Below are 14,754 nucleotides of genomic sequence, written 5' to 3'. Positions count from 1 at the left end.
AGAGAAAAAACATGACAAAATTCATCATCTTTTCATTATAAAACTCAGCAAATGAGGAATATAAGGGAACTGCCTGAAGCTGACAAAAGGCAGCTATAAAAGTTCCCCAGCTAATATTATAATTAATAGTAAAAGACTGGTTATGTTTAAGGTAGGAACAAGAAAAAATGTCTTCTGTTAAAACACTACTCAGCCTTGTATTTGGAGTTCTTAGATCGTAGAACTGGAGAAGGCGATGGCACCCACTCCAGCACTCCTGCCTGGAAAATCCCATGGACGGAGGAGCCTGGTGGGCTGCAGTCCATGGGGCCGCTAAGAGTCGGACACAACTGAGCGACTTCACTTTCACTTTTCACTTTCATGTACTGGAGAAGGAAATGGCAACCCACTCCAGTGTTCTTGCCTGGAGAATCCGAGGGACGGGGGAGTCTGGTGGGCTGCCGTCTATGGGGTCACACAGAGTCGGACACGACTGAAGCGACTTAGCAGCAGCAGCAGCAGATAGTAGAACAAGCCATACATATTGAAGAGTAAAGGAGTAATATAGACTTTATTACACAAGATTGTTTTTGTAGAAAACTTGAAAGACTGAAGTTTTATCAGGATCAGCACAGATATCAACTGTACATCTATACACTAGTAAAACACCAATAGAAATTGAAAATTTTCAAGTACTATTTACACCAACTTGAAAACCCAAAATACTTGTATGTAAATCTAGCAACAATGTGAAATATTTAAATGGTAAAAATAACTAAACCTAAGAAATTAAACAAGACTTTAATAAATAGAGAAAAGTCAGTGATTATGGGTTAGAAAATACAATATAATAAGGATGTCAGTCCTCTATGATTGATCTATAAATTCAGGACAATCCCATAAAATCCCAGCAGAACTTGACAAAAAGATTGTAAAATTTATTTAGAAAAATAAAACAACTAGAATTGTCAATAGAAATTTGGAAGAAAGAAAAAAGTCATCTCGTTCTACCTGCTGTCAAGACTTCTGATAAACACTGCTGTGAGGACTGTAATCAAGACAGTGCAGTGTTGGTGAGAGGTCGGCCATGTAGAGCGTGGAACAGCAGTGTCCAGAACTACAACCTTTCAAAAAAAAACCCAAACAAACCCTCAACACTATGTTAGCACCATTTGCAAGTACTTACTCACAGTGAACCAAAAACTTAAATGTGAAATCTAAAACCAAAAGATTTTTGCTTTAGCACATAGGAAATATTTGTGCCTTAGTCAAAGGCACAAATACAACTCTTAAATACAACTCTAAAACCATGATTCTTTAAAGAAGAAATGTTAATATACTGCTGCTGCTGCTAAGTCGCTTCAGTTGTGTCCGACTCCGTGCGACCCCATGGACGGCAGCCCACCAGGCTCCCCGTCCCTGGGATTCTCCAGGCAAGAACACTGGAGTGGGTTGCCATGTCCTTCTCCAATGCGTGAAAGTGAAGTCTCTCAGTCGTGTCTGACTCTTAGCGACCCCATGGACTACAGCCCACCAGGCTCCTCCATCCATGGGATTTTCCAGGCAAGAGTACCGGAGTGGGGTGCCATTGCCTTCTCCGGTTAATATACTGGACTTATTAAAACTCAAAACTTCTACTTCAAATACATTATTAAAAGAAGGAATAAAATGAGCCATAAATTGGGAAGAAACATTTACAAAGTACATATCTGCTAATGGACTTGTATCTACAATATAAATAACTTTCAAAACACAATCAGAAAACAACCCAGTTTTTTAAAATGGGCAACATGAATAGACCTATTGCACCAAAGAAAATATATGGATCCCCAAATACATGGAAAGTTGCTCAGTGTCATAGTAAATTACAGAATGGAATTTAAAACTACAATGAGATGTCAGTAAACAGCTATTAGAATAGCTGAACAAATAACCCCAAAACTAAAGACTAACAATACGATTAATAGGCAAGAATATACAGCAGTTGGAACTCTTAAGGCATTCCTGGTAAGAATACAGAGTGATACGAATATTATGGAAGATAGTTTGGCAATCCCTTATAAGGTTAAATATACACTTACCATACAACTCAGCAATGTAAGTAAAAAGACGTATGTTTATATAGAAACCTGCATGAGAATATTCAAAGCAGCGTTAGTCATAATCATTCCACATTGGAATTAACTCACATGTCCTTCAGCTGGTAATGGATGAACAGCCTAATCTGTATCCATGCAATGGAATAATACTCCGTGATAAAAAGAAATGAGTTCTTGAATCATGCAGCAAAGGAATCTCCAGTGCATTACACTAAGTAAAATACCCATACTCAGAGGCTGTGATTCTCTTCGGGCATCCTGGGAGAGCAGCACTATCAGGCAGGAAACAGATGAGTGCTGGGCTGGGTGGGGAAGGTGCTTTGAGAACTGGAGGGTTGATACAAAGTGACATGAAGTATGTGGAGATAATGGAATTTTTGTTACTGTGTTGGTAATTACATGATTATTTTGGTTTATGAAAACTAATACAGTTGTACACCTTAGAAAAGGGTGAGATTTACTGTCTGCACTTTGTATCTACTAAACCCAACTGACAAGAAAATCATTAGGTACAATTAGGAGCATATTGGCCCAACAGTGAAAAAAAAATCAGGGAACCTGAAGACAGGGCAATAGAAATCGAGCATGGTTTGAAAAGAAAGATTAAAACAAGAGAGAGAGAAACCTTTGGGAGAAAGAGCAAACAGCCAAACATACATCTAATTGGAGTTTCAGAAGAGAGAACAACGCAGGAAATCATTTCAGAAATACTGGCCGAAAATTATGTAAATTTGATCACAAACAACAACCCCACATGTCTGGGAAATTCACTGCCCTTAGCAGAATAAATTTTAAAAATTTACCAAGAAACCCCCAATTAAGCTAAGCACAGCATGTTTGAACTCCTGGAGACAAAAGAGGCAGCAGCCAATGAGAGGGAGAAACAGACGGGAAAGCTTGTCTCCTTTTTCTGCTCACCCCAAGGTGAGAGTGACAGCTGACTTTCATGGAACTATTGAAAGTAAAAGACAATTTCTGCTAATATGCTGAAGGAAAAACAAAACCCCAAAAAACAACACTTAATGTAGAATGTTGTGTGAATTTGTCATTGGTCAACTTGGATTATCCTGGAGAAGGGAAAGGCTACTCACTCCAGTATTCTGGCCTGGAGAATTCCATGGACTGTATAGACCATGGGGTCATACTCAACTGAGCAACTTTAACAACCTGGATTATAAGAATTGATAAGGAAGTTCTTCTGGCTGAAGAGAAATGATACCTGACGGAAATCCAGACCCAAAGAAAGAGAAAGAACACTCTTCTGGTTTAAAAGGCTGTATATTATCTGCCCCTTATCTGTCATTCGGATTTAATCTCATAAGATGTTCTCTTGAACTCACTACTCAGGCAAGTGTTTTCTTGATTTTTTTTCCCCCAATTCTGCCAAACCCATTAATGGATACTAAAGTCAACTGAGACCGTCAGGATGAGTACTTTTTATGAGTGGAGTAGAATGGGACAGGAGAAGGCAATGGCACCCCACTCTAGTACTTTTGCCTGGAAAATCCCATGGACGGAGGAGCCTGGTGGGCTACAGTCCATGGGGTCGCTAGAGTCGGACACAACCGAGCGACTTCACTTTCACTTTTCACTTTCATGCATTGGAGAAGGAAATGGCAACCCACTCCAGTGTTCTTGCCTGGAGAATCCCAGGGACGGCGGAGCCTGGTGGGCTGCCGTCTCTGGGGTCGCACAGAGTCGGACACGGCTGAAGCGACTTAGCAGCAGCAGCAGCAGCAGCAGAATGGGACATACCATTACTAAGATTATCTCAGGCCTGTTGGTTTATATACTGGTTGACAGCATAAAATGTGTTTCTTGATCTCTGATGTAGCCCAGAGCGTTTGGAAAACACTGCCCTAACCCCACTGCCTTTACTTCTTGAACTTCTAGCTTCTGTGTGTTGTTGCCTCCTGAAAACTTTCTTTTTCGTATCTTGGCATGGCTAGCTTCTCTGCAACTTAAATTTGAGCTCAAACGTTACCTTCTCAGAAAAGCTTTTGCTACCTTTCTAAAAGAGCAAGGTATGTAATCAGTGTCAGAATGATCTTAAAAAAAATCCTCAAACTGAAGAAAATTACTTTTGACCTTACCCTGAGTTTGTATCTGGTATCAGACGGTTCTCAAAACTTGTCAGTAATGGAAAGAAAATGTAGAAAAGCAAATGAACTATGACAGTCTGTTCTAGGTTTTTTAAAAAAAAAAAAAAAAAAAACATTGCTAGATTTCTCTAGATCTCTTTACCTGGAGTTCAGATGCTCAAAGGTTTCTTTTTTCTTTTTTCCGCAATTAGCATCTTTCATTTCTCTCCTGCTTCTTCCCTGGGATTACTTCACACTAGTCTTTCTGGTCCCGTGTAGAAGCGGCTTTCCATTAATTCTGGAATTTCTCAATTTTTCAGTGGTCAAATGTGTATATCCAGCCATTGAACATGGAACGATAGTCTCAGGATTTGGACCAAAATATTACTACAAAGCGACGGTTGTACTTAAATGCAATGAGGGTTTTAACCTTTATGGCAACAGTGTAGTTGTCTGTGGTGAGAACAGTACTTGGGAGCCCGAGCTACCAAAGTGTATTAAAGGTAAAAGTACTATCTTCCTTTTGTTTTTGTTCTTTATGTCTTTCACATTAAATATCAATGATGCAAGAAAAACTGAAGAGAAACAATGTTCATATTTAACTGTGTTATATTCATTTCTCTGATAGTTGTATGACTTCAAATTCACAAGAAATCCGCTGCAGCGATTTTCTGTCTTTGTAGGGTCTTAGCATTTCACGTACATAACACAGGTATATAAATGTCTCTTGCTAGGCATTCTTAAATGTAAAAATGGATAGCAGTCATTTTTCAGGGTAAACTGAAGCGTAGGGAGTTTTACCTAAATAAGTCAAGAATGAAAGGCATAATTCATGTGAATGAAAAGACAGTATTAATGCCCAGATTTTTGATTCAGTCTCCATTATTTTGTTTTCTAGTGTCGATTCCTCCCAGCACCCAGTCTCCAATTCCCAGTACCCAACCTCCAGTTCCCAGTGTCTCAGGTTTAGTAACTTCCTACATATATTTTTTTCAAAAATCTTTTAAATTCCTGGTGAAAATGCCAGTAGTAACTCCCAAATGTTTGATCCTGTCTGCGTTTTTTTTTTTTTTTTCCAGTGTCGACTCGCAGCACCCAACATCCAGTTCCCAGTGTCTCAGGTTTAGTAACTTCCTACATATATTTTTTCAAAAATCTTTTAAATTCCTGGTGAAAATGCCAGTAGTAACTCCCAAATGTTTGATCCTATCTGCGTTTTTTTTTTTCCCCCCAGTGTCGACTCGCAGCACCCAACATCCAATTCCCAATGTCTCAGGTTTAGTAACTTCCTGCTTATATATTTCAAAATCCTTTACATTCTTTTGATCTTTTTTTCAAAGTCTTTTAAATTCCAATGATTTATACTCATTTATCAATTTTAGTAATAAAATATTCACAGCCTTTTTAGTTCTTAGATTGAGTGATTCTAAAATTATGTGCAGTCTGCAGATACAAGCAGATAGCAAGTTAAGTAAACTTTAATATGTTTACTTATGTGTAAAATGATTTCAAACCTTCCTTACTTGAGTTCAGTTCAGTTGCTCAGTTGTGTCCGACTTTTTGCGACCCCATGGACTGTAGCACGCCAGGTCTCCCTGTCCATCACCAACTTCCGGAGTTTACTCAAACTCATGTCCATTGAGTCGGTGATGCCATCCAGCCATCTCATCCTCTGTCGTCCCCTTCTCCTCCTGCCCCCAATCCCTCCCAGCATCAGTGTCTTTTCCAGTGAGTCAACTCTTTGCATGAGGTGGCCAAAGTATTGGAGTTTCAGCTTTAGCATCAGTCCTTCCAATGAATACCCAGGACTGATCTCCTTTAGGATGGACTGGTTGGAGGTCCTTGCAGTCCAAGGACTCTCAAGAGCCTTCTCCAACACCACAGTTCAAAAGCATCAATTCTTCGGCTTCCTTACTTAGTGACAGTAAATTTAAAGTGGGATTCATTTAAAGCACTTAGCATAGCCCCTGGTATCTATAAAGCTCTTAAAAGGCAGCTTGTACCAGTTACACTCAGATTAATATTAGTGTAGAGGAAGGTCCACAGGTTCTGTTTTTTAGCATGTATGTTTTCTGTGTCATCAACACGGATGATTTATTCATTTTAAAAGTGATCTCTCGACACCTGTACAGGGTGTCTTCTGGGTCCAGGACTGTTTCCTTTCCCAGGTTGACCAGCTTGGTTCTTTTTTATAAACTGGGAGACTACCATTGTCTCTAGAATGAGACTAGTATTTCTACCACCTCCGTCACTCCCCCACTCCTAACAATTATTGTTTTTCTCTTTACTGAGGATTTTTTGTTTGTTTTGGATGTTTTTGTTTTTGTTTTTTGAGGGGGAAAGGGGGAATTGGCAACAGAAAGTAAGTGGTATAACAACTAAAAGGCAGAAAAAGCCCTTGTTTATTGGAATGAAATGGAGGAATTCTAGCAGGGGCTGCTGATCAGCTCCTCTGCCTGAGACTTGAATGAGTATTTTGATATGTTGGAGGGAATTGTTTTCCTAAGTTCAGGGCTGCTATCTCTGGCTTGTATTTAGTTGCCGCAGAAGCTAGAGACTAGAGGAAGGGTGGAAAGAGCATCAGTCTGGGCAGACTTTTAAAGAGTTGACATAAAGGAAAGTGAAAGTCAAGTCGCTCAGTCGTGTCCGACTCTTTGCGACCCCGTAGACTGTAGCCCACCAGGCTCCTCCGTCCATGGGATTCTCCAGGCAAGAATACTGGAGTGGGTTGCCATTTCCTTCTCCAGGAGATCTTCCCGACCCAGGGATCGAACCCAGGTCTCCTGCACTGCAGGCAGACGCTTTAACCTCTGCGCCCCAGGGAAGAGTTGACATAAGCATTTCATAAAGGATTTATAAAGCACTGATACAGTTTAAAAGAAGAGTTCTGAGGACAGATGTACAGTGAAGATAAAACTATGGATTATTTTAAAATATCAAAAATCAAAATTCCTCATGAGACTGTCAATCATTTTCTGTCATCAGTTAGTATGAAAAACATCATTAAGCAACATATAACGGTGGTCAAGTAGATCTGATATTGCAAATATGAAAAACTGTAGGCAAAATACTAACTGGAGAAGGATACAAGTTATGCAATAGGAAACTATATGGACAGTATTTTTTTAAAGAACCATATGTTTATTCTGAGCACGTTTTTTTTATGGTTTGTCATTAGTTAACTTCTAGGATTTCCACTGTATACAAAGGCACAGGGAACATTCCCGTGCAACATTCTTGTGCACTTCGGTAAACATGTGTTTAGGTTAGCTTTACAGAAGTAGAATTGCAAAATTTAGGGAGTACATGTATTTTTCATTTTGAGAAATAATTCATTTTGAGAATCTTTATAAAAAATCAAATACCAGATTTAAATCCATAATTTTGTATGGATAAGGCTGGAGAATTGAATCTAATTTTCCATTCCAGATTCCAAGCCCACTTCTCCAACCATGACTTCAGGACTAAGTCATCCAGGTTCAGTGGCTGAGCTTTTTTTCCATCTACACTTATTTATTCATGTCCTTCTTTAAATTGTTCTACATAGCTTCTGAAATTTCTTCAGTGTTTGTGGGTTGTACCTTCTTTTTTCATTCTGATTTTGTTAATTGGGGCCGACTTTTTCTTGATGAGTGTGGCTATGTGGCTGTAAACTTCCCTCTTAAAACTGCTTTTTGCTGCATCCCATAGATTTTGGATTTGTTTTCTTGTTTTCGTTTTCTCCAGATATTTAAAAACTTTCTTCCTTGATTCAATCAGTGATCCATTCTTGTTTAGTAGCATATTGTTTAGCCTCCACAAATGTGCTTTTCTGTTTTAGTTTTAAGTATAATCACATCGAATCCATAGGGTTATTCTGACACCACACTAATGATAAATTTGCTTGCTGTACCACAGAATATTGTCCTAGGAAATGTTACTGGACAAGAAGTAGAATGCTTTGGTATTGAATATAAATTTATAATATTTTGATACTACTTTTAATGACAAACATTAATGTAGTTTATATAAGGAGAATGAAATTATAAGAGTTTTTGTACAAAGTGAAAAAAATCAAAACCTGTGAACTTAGAGGACATTAAGCTCTATTGTTTTTTCTTTTTTTTTTTTAACTTGCATTTTTTTCCTTTTTTCTAGGACATCCCCCCCGTCCTACTGATGCATCACCCCCTAACGGTGCTGAGGGTTTAGGTATTATTTTGTTACTGATTATAACTCTGTGTCATAAGGCCCTAGTTTTCTATGTGGAAATATTACCATTGTCTATAATTAGAGAAGAAACAACATGTTAAAAATTGGTGATAATTGTTCAGTTTGTAGTTGTAAAATTGCACGTTTTAAGGAATTTTAAAGGTGCAGATCCTATGACATATTTAAGGGGTACTTTTAGACACATGTAGATAATACAGATTTTAGGAGGGTGCTCAACTTAGGATACCTAATAATAAGTTTACTTTTTAAAATAATAATATGGCTATACGTAGTCTAACACATCTAACATTTAAGTTATTTTCCATGTAATAGTTTTACTTTATAATGGCAATTTGTAGATGAATTTTCTTTCTGTTGGTACCTTGTGAACAAAAGGCTTGAAGTACTAATGTTGGATTAGTTTTTCTATACAAGGGTGGGGTAGCACACTTAATGTTTGCACACGTAGTTCACACAGTATGTGTTAGAGAACTTGATGGAAGTATAGTTGTGGCAGTTACATGAAGTATAAAGACTTACTGATAAGGAAATGAAGAAAAATAGTTTATTATTTTTAGACTAGTTTAGTTATACTATTTAGTTAGTCCTTTTATAAAATGCACTTTGGGCTTGTTATATTTTCCCTGTGAAAACTGTGGTCACACTAGCACTCTGCCAAGAGAATCCAGTGCCATCTCAGGATGTTTACATTCGATAATGTTTATGGAATAAAAAGCAGAGCTGTACATGACATTGTATGCTGTGTTACCTGCTGTACGTTATAGATAATAAAAGTAATGGCAGTTTAGAAGCAGAGGTGCCAGTGACCAGCGTTTCTAAGAATTAAGATTTGGTGGTATATTCAGTGCCCTCCGGAGAGTCAAAAATGCATGTTTACGCTTCTGTGCCTAGTGTTATCATGTGCCCTGGTGTTCCCTTTACAGTCTTAATTTGCATTACTTTCAGCGAGTCTCCCTAGGGAGTTAGGGCCACGTCTTCATCTGGGGAGAAAGTGGGGTAGGAGCTGTGGTGATATGATGAAGACTCTTGATGGGTTCAGATTTATCCCACAGACTTCAGGGAAAAATAGACGTTAAATGTCTAACTTAAAGTCATAAGTAATGAAAGAACTGAATGTCGAACTAAACCATCCATAGTTGGATACTCACATTTTAAAAATGGTTTGCCTCCAAACTAGTGAATTCTAATTGTTAACCTTCACTAAATAACCTGACATGGTAGCCAGAGCAAACAGCAGTGAAAAGTGAGATTCCTTATTAAGAGTGTCACAGAGTTAGTGTCCTGACTCTGGAATCTGATCAGAAGGGTTCTGTGGTGCAGATAACCTGGAAGCACGAGCAGTTGTGCTTAAACTAGATTGGCAGGTTTGTTTCTCTGTAGTTACGGATGGTCTGGTGAAATTAAGGTGCAGCCGCTCCTAGGAGATCCCAGATACTCACTTATCTCCCAAACTGTTTTCATTTTTCACAGGTGCAGGATACATCGTGCTCGTCATTGTTGCTGTACGTAAGTGTCAACAAGTTTGATACCAATGGAATCAAAACATTGCTCTGAAGAAGTGTAGTTTTGTGTTTTTTTTTAGGGTTTTTCAGTATTTATAGCTTTATAGCTTGAAATTAAGTAAAACAGGAAAACCTGACTTTTTACATAATACACTACCTTGTATTAGTATTACTCTATTCCTGTCTATTCTGCCTGTCCACATACTAACAAACTCTAAATAATATATGTTGTTTCAAAGGTGAGTTTTTTTCATATGAGTTTTCATCCCAAATATGCTTTGGGTAATTTTATAAATTAATCAAGAATTTCTCTGACTTACTGTATACTGTTTAATCCAAAGAATACAATATACTGAAGAGTCCAAATGGAATAGAAATGTATATGTGCTTAAATTAGATACCATTTTCTGGCCATGGGTATCTGAAAGCCAAAAATGAAAGCGTTAGTCACTCAGTCATGTCTGATTCTTTGCAACCCCACCAGGCTCCACTGTCTGTTCTAGTCCAGGCAAGAATACTGGAGTGGATTGCCATTCCCTTCTCCAGGGGATGTTCCCAACCCAGGGATTGATCCCAGGTCTCCTGCATTGCAGGCAGATTCTTTAGCATCTGAGCCTCCAGGGAACCTCTGATCAGCATTCATTTTCTTCTGCTAGATTTTGAGTCTTGGCAGCGATTTTTCCTGGTCATGTGACGTTTGTCTCCTGATTTCTCGTAGTTATTGGCGTTGGATTATTGCTCTGCCTGTACTGCTGTTTTTGCAGACAGAGGAAGAAAGGGTAAAGTACAGCATGCTTTTCACCTGTTGCTCCTTCTCACTGTTGACACTCTTTCGTGCAGTTTTCGTTTGTACTCTGTATTACGTGTTTTTTAAAAATTGCTCCTGCTTGAGTGTGCTGTGTGAATTACACATCTTCACTAAAAATGTTTTCACCTGTTTTTAATATCACTGCCATACGAATAATCTGTGCAGGTCGTGTCAACTAATTATGATGTAAGAAAAATTTCTGTGGGATTTGAGGTATAAGTGCTGAAATGAATCATGGACCGCTTTGGGGTCTTCTCTACTGTAGGCATACCCAACTTCCTAGATTGGACTAATGACCAAGATTACATATAAAATGATTCCCTGTGGAGACTTTGATAGCTGTAGTCACTGCAATTTTGATGGTGAAAGTTTTCAGTTGTCTGTATAATTTAGATAGGTAGTTGTAAGAAGCTACATAGATGTCTCCTTCAGATACCAAATCTGTTTTTTTTCTTTTAGATTTGTTATACAGTTAAACTGGAGAATTTAAAGCAACATCATTTGATTTCCCTCTTATGTTCTCTTAATTTACTAGGTTGAAGTAAAACTGATGGGGTTAAACTAAAAGTTGCTGAGAGGGTAAGATTTACAAGGAACCTCATGAACTTTGTCTTTTTATCTATAAAAATGAAATAAGGGAGAGAGTTAAAATTGCAAAAAGGTACAAATATATAATTTGTACCTTTTAAACGTCATCTTAAATTTTAATGAAGTAATTTAAAATCTAATGACTTAGAATAAAACTGGAACATAGACCAAGATTAGTGCTTTGATATTTCTCATTTTTCGTGATTTTTTTCCCTATTGCTTTGTAAATCAAACTAATAATTAAAAATGAATGGTATTAATGGCTTTATGATATTTATATTCCTTTTATTTTAATCACTGCATTTGGACTATGTAATAAAAGTACATTCTTCACTCATAAAGAGCTAAATATATATTTTTTAAATTTCTTGGTAATCTTTTAAAAATATCCACAGTGCCTTCATTTGAACCTTGAATCTTATATTTATAGAACATATAATATGCACGTTTGATTTCTCTATCAGTAGTGTATTTTTAAAACTGCATATACACAGGCGGTATAACATGGAAACACCATCAGTGAAATATTTGACAAGTCTAAAATTTGTTAACTAGAAGTAACCTCTAAAGAAAGCAGAACAAAATAGCTTTCTGCTCCTTACTGGCCTTTGTAAAACATCATTACAGAAAAATACAGTTTCCTAACAAATATTAGCCAAACTCTGTCTACCAGTGAATGAGTCTTTTAAAGCTAAACAAGTATCTGAGCATCACACCCCCAGGTTAAGGTACCAGGGGCATTAGAGTTCTGAGATCCCATTTCTAAAGAGTTCCCCAGTGAGGCTGCTGCTGCTAGGCCTGGAGGACACTTAGAGAAAGCAGGGTGTAGACTGTTAACGATGTGCCCATGCTCTTTAGCTTTGAAGAAGCACCATCAAGCTTATTGGGAAATGGTTCACCTGTTCAAGACAATCAAGTGGATTGTTTAAAGACTCCACATTTTTGTTGCATGCCTTTTTAAAAGAATGTGAAATAATACCTAGCTTTAGTTTGCTTTTCTTTTAAAGAGGTAATTATTTTTATTATTGATACATTTTTTGCACTATTGAATGTCCATTCTCCCCCACCCCAAATTGCTTTCATTGCTTTGGAAACTCCCTTACAAGACTGTAAACTATATGCAGTTCCTTCTCTATTTGTAGGGATAAATCTGGAAGCAGGATACCAGGCGCAAGAATTGCTGTTAATGGGAGTTCCCTGGTAGTCCAGTGGTTAGAGCTCAGGCTTTCACTGCCTTGGGCAGGAGTGCAGTTCCTGGTTGGGGAGCTAAGATCCTACAAGCCTCAAAACAAATCAAAAACACAAATTTGCTGTTAAAACTTGATACAAAATGGATTCGATATGAACTTGTATTTTCGATAATTTGGGAACACAGTTACCCTCCTACAGGATTTATACCAAAGCATGAAAATAAGTAGTTTTTTTTGTGGAGGGGATCTTAGGTCCTTGACCAAGGATCAGACTCAAGCTCCCTGCATAGAAAGAGCAGAGCTTAACCACCGGGGAAATCCCCTAAGTAGTGTTTTGTTTTGTTCTTTTAAAGATCATTAAATTATGAAAAATGGCCACAAGGTTAAAGCATTTTGCTATAGTTTTCTGTTTCTTAGCTCTCAATGAAGAAGAGGATAGGGTCCCAGGTGAGCTGACAGGCTCCATGTGCACACGCCTTCCTTTTCCCGCACAGCTTCCTTTCCTAACCAGCTCTTCTGCCACACTTTCCAGACTTGGATCCACAGCCCTTCGCTCTCTCCTTTGCTCCTGCCCAAGTCCTGTTTGCATGTCCTGACTATGTGGTTCCAGATGTCTTTTGTTAACATGAATGTTTTCAATTATTTGTGGTGAATATTTTTTTTTCATAAATGGATCATTTTTCTCTGCTTGGGTTAAATCATCACGGGATAAATGAGAGTTTGCTAAGTTCAGTAGAATTATTGAAATAATTTATGTATTTTAGTAATAGTAACTAAATACCTTTTTTCTTTTTTTCCATTAAGTATATTTATTACTTGTGCAATTGTAAACTATGTTATCTTAATAAAGATTGATCGAGAAATGTTGTAACTTTTAAGTTGTCTGCTTAAATGCATCTTACTGAAGCTTTTTTTGGATATACTGTAAATGGTAAATCCAGTTCAGGTGGTGAAGTGTAACGACACGGTCCAAAACTTGAATGGTCAAATTAACTTGAACATTTTTCTGCCTGGTTCTCAAATTCTTAACCATTCAACAAAGGCCTTAAAATTTTTAAGCAAGAACTAGTAAATAAAAAAGATTTTGTAATTAGTTGAGAGAGCATATTTACAAAATTTAGATCCATCCTAGAAAAATGGGAAGTCATGTAATGCTTTATAGAGGTCTTCCCTCAGGTGGAAACAGTTGTGCACAAGAAGAAACTGTCCTTGATGCAAAAGATGCATCTGAAAATGGAGGATGTCATGACATCAGTTTCTGAGACAGTGTTACATGGGATTAATACAGGCCCCATGTATCGCCTCAAAGGCTGTGCTGCTGGAGACCAGGACCGTGTCTCCCCATACACTATCATTCTGAGAAAACGAGTGTACATTATTCACTTGAGACTAGGCGGTTTCAGAAGTAAACAGATTATATGCAAATTTAGAGTCTGTTTACCTGCTGTATGATCTATAAGACCGCAAGGGTAAAGTTGCTTCTTGGACCAAATTCTTGGTTCAACTTCCCAATGAGAATCAGGAGAGACATAGTGTATGGGCCTAATTGTCAGCTTTACTTCCCTTCTCCCCCCTCATTGATTTTATCCCATTTTTATGCCACTCTTGCTTCCTTTTGGTGTGACCTCACTATTTTATTCAACACTTTCCCCTTCCTCTGTTCAGCATATACGTAACTGGTGAGAGCCACAGACAAGACATTTTATTTCTCTCTGAGAAGAGATGAGAGAAACGTTTGCTTTTATCATTAAAAGGTATCTGCTTTCTGTTGCATTTCTTTTCAGAGATGTCCTTTCTTCTGTAAAATATTTGATGAACATTTAGATATCGATATCCTGAGCTGAGCTAAGTAGACAGTAGACAGCAAGGAGGACATTTGGATTCTGGTTCCCCTTTGTGAGATTATTGATATTTATATTTTCTCCTTCCCTGTTTTAATGTAAAATAATATGCACTGACAGGCTTTTGCTTTGACATAGGCACCAACAGAGAGTAATGACCCCTTGACCTTTGGTCAGACTGTGACAAGTGTTTTATATAGCCATTTCTTCAGGACTGTTGTGGTGAGCAATTCAATAGTTAGGCCTGTCAATGAATCCTTGAAGATCACTATATTCTTCTATTTGAAGTGAATAAATACACTTTTTTTTCCCCCTAGTAGTAGTGGAATACTTATTTTCTTAAATAGAAATGCATTATATGAGAAGGATAAATAAGCATTTATATAAACCTAAAGAAACAACTCAGCTCTACCTTCTAGCAGCTGTAAATCCAAATCTGGGGGAATTTTTTTAG

The 14,754-nt window shown here is 37.7% G+C and overlaps 1 protein-coding gene across 25 annotated transcripts in view; it reads left to right on the top strand.

The window, feature by feature from the left end:
• The window catches only part of CD46 (CD46 molecule), a 39,067-nt gene that overhangs the window by 19,842 nt on the left and 4,471 nt on the right, over positions 1 to 14,754 (top strand). For 2 of the 25 annotated variants that reach the window (XM_005217309.5, XM_059875211.1), the window contains exons 6-13: positions 4,480 to 4,662; positions 5,058 to 5,123; positions 5,239 to 5,280; positions 5,394 to 5,435; positions 7,589 to 7,636; positions 8,297 to 8,350; positions 9,842 to 9,877; positions 10,592 to 10,652. In XM_005217309.5, coding sequence (XP_005217366.2) covers positions 4,480 to 4,662; positions 5,058 to 5,123; positions 5,239 to 5,280; positions 5,394 to 5,435; positions 7,589 to 7,636; positions 8,297 to 8,350; positions 9,842 to 9,877; positions 10,592 to 10,652 — 532 coding nt within the window. 25 annotated transcript variants of the gene reach the window in all.

This window comes from Bos taurus, chromosome 16 (assembly GCF_002263795.3).
Source record: "Bos taurus isolate L1 Dominette 01449 registration number 42190680 breed Hereford chromosome 16, ARS-UCD2.0, whole genome shotgun sequence".
Classification (NCBI taxonomy): Eukaryota; Metazoa; Chordata; class Mammalia; order Artiodactyla; family Bovidae; genus Bos; species Bos taurus.
The sequence above is the reverse complement of the archived record's forward strand: the minus strand, read 5'-3'. Positions and strand labels throughout refer to the sequence as shown.